This window comes from Microtus ochrogaster, chromosome 24 (genome assembly GCF_000317375.1).
Source record: "Microtus ochrogaster isolate Prairie Vole_2 chromosome 24, MicOch1.0, whole genome shotgun sequence".
Lineage (NCBI taxonomy): Eukaryota > Metazoa > Chordata > Mammalia > Rodentia > Cricetidae > Microtus > Microtus ochrogaster.
Window position 1 is genome coordinate 18,106,262 of NC_022024.1, and position 8,603 is coordinate 18,114,864.

At 35.9% G+C, this 8,603-nt stretch overlaps 1 protein-coding gene across 1 annotated transcript in view; it reads left to right on the top strand.

The window, feature by feature from the left end:
- Positions 1 to 8,603, top strand: part of Ptprq (protein tyrosine phosphatase, receptor type Q) — a 175,172-nt gene that overhangs the window by 10,937 nt on the left and 155,632 nt on the right. The window contains exons 7-8 of the mRNA XM_005358093.3: positions 181 to 309; positions 3,212 to 3,358. Coding sequence (XP_005358150.1) covers positions 181 to 309; positions 3,212 to 3,358 — 276 coding nt within the window. The remainder of the gene's footprint in view (positions 1 to 180; positions 310 to 3,211; positions 3,359 to 8,603) is intronic.

Consider the following 8,603-nt stretch of genomic DNA (forward strand, 5'->3'; position numbering starts at 1 on the left):
TTTCTAAGCTTTTGTAATTTTTTTCAAGTTTAACATACTTTGCTTTTAGTGTGTCTTTTAATACTTTGTATTGCACTATTTGTTTTTAACAGGGCATTTCTTTATCTTAAATAAATAAATATATATATACATATATATATGTATATATATGTATATTTATTTTCTTTTTGTCAATTTCAGTGCCTGAAGGACCACCACAAAACTGTATAACAGGCAATGTCACAGGAAAGGCCTTTTCCATTTCATGGGACCCACCGACTATTGTAACAGGGAAATTTAGCTACAGAGTTGAATTATATGGACCAACAGGTACGACTTAGTCCATTTTGCCTTTACACTTTAAAATAAAACCTATAAAACAATGGATCATTTCTATTTTTTAAAAAAAAAACACAAATTCTTGAAAGGACCCTAAATTGAGGTAAATAATTGAAAATTAATGAGAAATCAAGTCCTTTAGATCTTCTATTTAAAACCACAAATGCATGAAAGGAGGCTAAAGTGTTATTCATGTTCTCCACAGGGAAGAAAGAACTAGAGAAGGACTCTCAGGAAAATTTTAGACATGACCTACACCTTCAAGAATTTGATCCAGATCTTGACTTATATTTAAAAGAACATTAATTTTAGACTATGACTAATCAGGTTTCCATGTATAACAGGCATTCAGTTCTAATCACCAGAGCTCTCTGGATATTCTACAGGGAATTCCTGTATTCTGTGCAGTGTTATTGTGACCCTAAATCCGCTGTGAAAAGGTTTTCAAAGTGATATTGGTGGTTTTAAATGGCAACAAATTCTCCACCTTTAAACAAGTGGGACTTGAGTGTTATCTTGTCAGAGGAACTAGAGGAATTCAGATATACTACAGGCAGTAAATTAAACATTAATTTTTACGGAATATGTGATCTCGTCGTTTCTGTGAAAGTTTAACTCTGGCAGTGATCAAATAACATAAGCTCTCACACTGCTGTTTATTTGAAGCACTAAAAAAAAAGCCTTAAAATTGCAAATTCTTTCCTTGTGCAATGTCTGTGGTAGGCAATGGGTGAGTGGACTTATTTCTAAGTAACTTCTGAAAATCTAATACATGAAGCTTATGAAAGTAAAAGAAAGCTCATTTCCTATAATTGCTCCCAGTGTGCTCACATGAATGTATGTGTGCCCCCCCCCACCCCAGAGTCCATAGGTACCTACTCACACACATCTTTTCTATTTGGTATTTTTTCAGCTCTTGAATGGCATATACATTCTTTTAATCAGAAGTTTAAATGTTGAAAAATTCAAAGGAGGAGGAACTAGGCATGAGAATAAGCGGAGTTGACAAATTTAGTTTTATTGGGACTAAATATTGTTGGGTTGCTAAAAATGAGAAACAAAAGGAAAATTGACATAAGAGAGCTGAGAGCTGAGAATTAAGGTGTTTCTGATGGTAGAGGTAAGAAATCCTTAAATACAGGGATTGAACTAAGATAAAAATATGGCTTGTCTATAGAAGTGGATCGTAGCATTCCTAATACTGTGTTGAAATAAGAGCAGCGGGGCTGCGTCCCCAGCACCCAGCCGCCCACATGGTCAGCTTTACCCGAAATAATTACACGGAAACTGTATTCTTTTAAACACCACTTGGCCCATTATATCTAGCCTTTTCTTGGCTAACTCTCGCACCTGGACTAGCCCATTTCTTATAATCTGTGTAGCCCACGAGCTGGCTTACCAGGAATGATCTTAACCTGTGTCTGCCTGGAGTGGGAGAATCATGGGGACTCTCTGATTCAGCTTCTTTCTCCCAGCATTTTGTTCTGTTTACTCCACCCACCTAAGGGTTGGCCTATCAAGGGGCCTAGGCAGTTTCTTTATCAATAAGAAATCACTCCCACATCATTACTGCAATCTTTTAAAAGGGTTCCTCAAGTTGTGATGACAATTAGTTTCTTTGCTACTTTCTAATTGCACTTTTGCTACTGTTATGAATCATAATGTAAATATTTTTGGAGATTAAAAATACTTGCCAAAGGTGATGTTGACCCACAGGTTGAGAACCATTGGTTTGTAGTAAGGCAGAATATGGTGGGAGGAAAGGGGTTGTTGGTGGGATTGTGCAGACATTTTCTTATTGTTTTAAATATTTCAATGTAATTGGAACAAGACCTCTATCTGAGACTGAAGAGGAGACAGGAGGTTTTGGAGGTCTGAAGAGAAACCATAAAACAATCATTGAGAAGGCAAAATCATTTGCTTATGGAAGTTGAGAAAATGCAAGGCACCATTTTAGGAATTATTTGGAACACGGTCAAGGTCCACGTCATGGAAGTTGGAATGGGTTTGTGCTTTTTTCTCCCTCCTTCAGCAAGAGCAACGGAAGAGCACTAAAGTTTTATATGAGGCAATTGTTAATGACAATGATATTGAGTGGAGTGGGCATCAGGGATGAGGGTCCAAATGAAGCCAATGTCAGATTCTTGAATGGGAGGTTTAGTGAAATTAATGTTTCCTCATTAATTTAATGAATAAGTGGAGTTCAGGTAGAATAATATGGCAGGAGATAATTGCATGAAAATGAGATAATACATCTTTGGTAGGTACTGATGGTATGTATGATCAGAAAATTACTTAAGAAGGCTTTATAATTTAATGCTTATCTCTCAGGATAATAAAATCAGTACACACTGAAATGGTAGTGTAGAGTTATACACCATGAGCAGAATGAAAGTGAATGGCCCAAGCTAATGGATATCATGTTGACATGGGTTTGAGAACTGTGGACTTCCTATAAAGAGGCAGGGCAATAGTGCTCTTTGACCCTCCTGTTTCTCCTCCAAGCTCTGAGATCTTGAGTTAAATCACACACCATCATGCTCACCATCATTATATGCTGGGGACCTAACCCAGAGCTTTGAGTGTGTTAGGCAAACAGTATCCTAAATGAACTATGTTTCTAGCCGCTGTTTTCCATTTAAGTATATTAAAAAGGAAAATAGAAACTCAACAGAACTCTTTAACATAAGAAAATTATGTTAAGAACTGGAAAATCTTATGTTGTTTCTACTGTTCAAATTTGCATAGAACTAAACCAAATATTTAAAATATATTCACTCATAATAATAAGATTTTAGTTTAGTAGTCTGGTTATTGTCCTTGCTTTTACACATTATATGAAATGATTACATATTTATAAAAATAACCCATTGGTCTGGTCTGCTTTGTGCAGGGCGGATTTTGGATAATAGCACGAAAGACCTCAGATTTGCATTTACGCACCTGACACCATTTACAATGTATGATGTCTATGTTGCTGCAGAAACCAGTGCAGGGGTGGGACCCAAGTCAAATCTTTCAGTATTTACCCCTCCAGACGGTAAGAACTTTCTCTCATGCAGAGTTAATGCGATCATTTTTCAAGTGCTTGTGACTTTTATTGAACTGGTAAAACAATTTTAGAAGGAATTTGGTTTATGTCTACTTAAATCCCATAATTTTCCTTGTTAAATTGCTGCCTACCTTGTTGTGAGTCTGTGTTCTCTAGAATACTAAAACTTCAGCATGCTTCGTAGAGAAAAAAAGACCCAGCAGCAAGGACTGGAGAAGGCTGTGTGCACTGAAGGTGACAAGGAGTCAAAACGGCTTTTTACAAACACCAGAAGTCATAAATTAATCTCACTCTTTTAATATTGCTTAATGGCAGTATTAGGCAGACATGGAATGTGTTTTCTCACAAAAGCCATTTCCGAAGGCATCACTATATTCCTATCACCCAGAACAATGTATTTTGATAATCAAAGGGTTTTCTGAACTAGTGGGAACAAAATACAAAGTTTTCAGTTTACAGAAATTATGAAAATAACGTATCTTGAGAAATTATCGTATATGTGCTTATTAAGCATCAATATATTGGGTGAAATCCATTGTTCTAGTATTATTTTTATATTGTTATAAAGAACCAATTTTATGGTTCACCTTAACTTGCTCAATGGCTTCATTTCTGCTTAGATACAATTATTGGTATGAAGGCAATTGTGGTTCAGAATAAATTAACACTTCCCTCCCCCTTCCCCAATCAGTGTTATTTTATTCTGAACCACAATTGCCTTCATACCAATAATTGTATCTAAGCAGAAATGAAGCCATTGAGCAAGTTAAGGTGAACCATAAGGAGGGAAATGGGAGGCGGTGGCGGGGAAGAGACGGAGATCTTTAATAAATAAATAAGTTAAAAAAAAGAATAAATTAACACTTAAAAATTTGCAGTTTGTGTAGCAGCTAACATACAGTAACTGGCAACACACACACACACACACACACACACACACACACGCACACACACGCACTCACCTGCCTACACAATTGAACTGGGCATGTCTTCACCGTTCTTGCTCATGGATTAGACCATTAGAGGGCAGCAAGTGTCAGGAAATTCTAATCATCTGTCTCTTTTTAAAGAAAAAAAAATAACCTTAATATGATCTGCTTGTTGAATAATGTAGAAGAATATAGTATTTATTGACTTAAGATTAAAATCTATGTGTATGTTATACATTTGTATAGGTGAATATGAAGATTAAAATGGGAATGTATAGTCATGAGGAAAAAGGTTTCATTTGTTGATGTTGAGACTTTAAGGTTTTGCCCCATCCAAAGAGCCTTCGCTTTGTATGGTTTTCCTAAAGTTTTCTCTAATTCAATCCAAACAGGACTCTTCAGCATCTCTCAGAAAGTCAAGAGAAACACAGTGGAGATTTTTCTCAAATTTATTTAACCCACTGATTTTTTCCTTTCATTAAACATTAAACAAACGTGTGTGTATTGCATACCTCTATGCCAAGGGGCATGTGTTAAGATAATCAGGGAACAGCTTTCTGGTGTGGACTGTGGTCTTTTTTTTTTTTTTTTTTACCTTTTGTGTCCAGGGTCAAACCTGGGTGATCCTGTTTACCTGCTCGTGCTCAGTGGTAGCGTTCATATTTTGCAAGTGTTAGGAACTTAGGATCAATCTTCAAAATGGAAATAATCAAAGCAAGACAAATTTTAAAACCCAACAAAATCATTACTTTTTATCATTAATCTTGATCTCCAGCATTTGACCAAGATAAGGAATTATTTGGCCAAGATAATACGTTGCCATAGACAAGGCTACCTTGCCTGAATTTGATGTCACTTAAAATTTCATTCCCTCTATTTGTACGTGTTTTCTTCACAAAATGCACAGAATCCTGAGGACCCTCATTCAGAATTTTCACATGGACTGTTTTTCACACTGAATTATCTTGAACGGACGACTCTTTTGTTCAATATGAAAAGCCGTTGGTCCTGAATTTCATCTTACCATCTCCAGTAGTTTCCTATCATAGAGACTGCATCCTGGAGACACTTAGGGGGTTCTCCACTGGCTACAGCAAAACCTACGAAGGCTGGAAAGGCGTGGATCTTACCTGTCCAAGCCTGCCTTCCTTTGTGGGGATCCATGACCATTCAGCTTCAGGAAGTTTTCGTGGGCTTTAGCAACTGTAAAAAGTTTTCAGTTACTGACGTTAGTTAATCCTCCTCGCAATAATGAAATTGTGCCATAAAAGAATTCTGAAGCTACATGAGGTGGCCTAATACCTCACTGCACTAGCTACAGTCAAGAAAATTAAGATCCGAATCTTATTCTGTACCATTTATCGTTATGACAAGGTTTGCTGTATTTTAATAAGCATTATTTATTCACTGCCCCATATCTTAAAGTACTCAATTTTCTGCTTTAATTAGAATAATTAGAACTAGCTTACTTCTCCTAAATAGGATTCTGACTAGCATCCAGAAATTCATAGGCAAATGCTGAGTTGACTTCTTATAGAGAATGGTGTGTGCTACCACAGGGCGACCGAGTTCATTAACACCAAGTCACTTAAGATCCATAGTTTATTTGGTTATCAGAGAAAGGATGCTACTTCTATAGTAGCTCTCCAGGATATTTCCCTAATGTTTTTATGCGCACATCCCTCACTATTTTACTGAGCACATATCTACTTAGGCATGAAGAGAGATGACAGAGGAGGGAATTGTAATTTAATACTGCCCAATGTCCCAAATATCACATAATTGTTGGAAAACAACAGAATCCCATCACTTCGTGTTTTTTTTCATGAATCTCTTTAGATTTTAGTTTTAGTGTTTCCTCATAGTCTTTGAATAGAAGTTTAATCTAGCTGAATTAAATTATGGAGAAAGGTTACTTTCATGTATTTCCTTTGCTTCAATATCATTGCCCTATTTCATTTCTTCTAGTAGGAGAAAAGAGCTTTCCATCTAAAAATTTGAAATTTACCAGAATTGATGTGTATTAGTTTTGTTTCTGTTCTACTTCTCATTTTTCATAAACCTTCCAAATGTGTTGTGTTGAGAACGACTCATTCTCTGTGGCTAACACCTTCAGAATTGATTCTGCACTGTGAATAATTGCCCTGTGTGCTTGGTTTTCTTTAATTTTGTATCGATATTAAAGGGATCAACCTAATCCGTGCTTCTCTGGTTTCTCCATAAGAGCATGTGGGATACCAGATAAGTGTCTTTTTAAAGAGAAAACAGGACTGTCTGCTCCACTTCCTTCATCAACTAAATTTTTTATGGTCGGTAAAACGAATGTACGTCTTAATCTTCATTTGAATTACAATCGTCAGCATTAGTGTCATGATGTAATTTTTAGTTTTGTGGATAAATATGTGTAAAAGGGAATATAGTAAAAATACATAAAATTTATTTATTAATTGGGCTCACATGCTAATAGTTATAGTAGACGTGTATTTTTCTATGATATTGATATTTTCGATGTGTTCCTACTAAGCTTTCACGAAGAAGAAAGGACAATTCATTTATTTTTCAACTAGAAGACTTATTGTCTGGTTAAATAAAAAGTTTAGTTATGAGTTATACATTAAAATTTAAATTAATTTGAAAAATGACTGCTTTCTTCTGTGAGCTATATTAGACAATGCTGTTTAAGGTCTTTGCTACACAGCAGCTCCATAAAAGGGTGTGAAAGAAAGGTATGAAGAGGTTTGCTGTTTCTGTTGCTCTGCTTTGCGACCTTACAGTAACTTGAGAAACTTTTCTGCTCTTGGATAACACAGAGGGGTAAACAGAGTGATAGCAACATAGCTGGAAACAACGCTTGCAGTGGAATAGAGGTTTCTTTTACTTAATTTGATAATAAAAATAAAACTTTGCTTCTACATAAAATGATAATTTCATTGAAATAAAACAGGTGAGCTGCTGTAGAAGGCTTTCTGCCTCTTTCGTCCTTGTGTTTTCAGGACCATGAGTGTGTTCAAAGATGAATGAAGGACTCACTGATTGTGTGGTCCTTTGCTAGAACCCTTTCCTTAGCATCTTTCTTAGACCAAACCATGCCCTCTCTGCAAATCAGAACATCTCGGGGAGAGGAGTCTAAAGAGTTACCCTTTATTAAAGACTCAAAATTTGTAGCTAATTTAATTGATCTTAGTCCCTCTTTCCATTATGGCGTTTGCCCATGCTAGACGCTAAAATCTTAACCACCAGAATGATTTTTTCAGTCGTACGTATCCATGTCCTTGGAAATAGTTATATTATTACATTGTCTAGATGGTTTCCATACTGAAAATTTTTTGAAGACAAAGGAAAAACAATCTATTGGAAGCAAAATCTACACAGCTATAGCATACTACATGTTTGGATTAGTTATAAATATGTTCTCTAATTGCAATGATACTTATGGGAGTTGGGAGTTATGATATTATTTTCACTTTCTATTGTTTTGGAAAGGGAAGATGGTTCTTCTTCTCTGTGTTTTCCTGAGGTGGTGTGATTCTCTTGTAAATTTACCAACCCTAGACCATTCAGAGATGCCAAAGGCACATAAGCTAAATGTGCTATTACATCTTGACCATAAAGTATAAAGAGCGATGTTTTCATGTCATATTTTCTTTTTCTTGAACCTGTAGTCTAGAAGTTCCTTTGAGTTTTGATCCATACAGTAACCTTATGGGAGTTAAAGAGAAGACAAATATGTGTGTGTGTGTGTGTGTGTGTGTGTCTGTCTGTCTGTCTGTCTGTCTGTCTGTTCTATAGGTAAAGAAAGGGATTCGGTTTTCAGGTCATTCACAAACATAATGTAATGCCTACCCTTATTTAGTCTTGCTTCATTGTCTTCAAGGCACTGGGAGGTTTCCCAGATATCACTCTTGACCATTTTACACCTAACACTTGTTTTAACTACTTGGTGCTGTATGCAAACAGTTGTTTGCTTGTCCTATTTTTTTTTCCATTTCAAAAAGCGAGGACACCTAAACTTTGATCCTACATGGTTAACGTATAAACTCAGCAGATAAATTAATTCCACTGAGTTTTCACACATGTTCATGTAATAAACTAAGAGACAGCAAATTGCCATTGTCAACTATATCTCATTGCATCCTGGCTGTGCCAGAGACTGTTTGGGGGTGTGTTATTAATTTTTTTATAAAGACTTCAAGGTTTTGACTAGACATTAATTATTCATAAGAGCATCTTTGGTAATTGTTTCTTCTTCTTCTTCTTCTTCTTCTTCTTCTTCTTCTTCTTCTTCTTCTTCTTCTTCTTCTTCT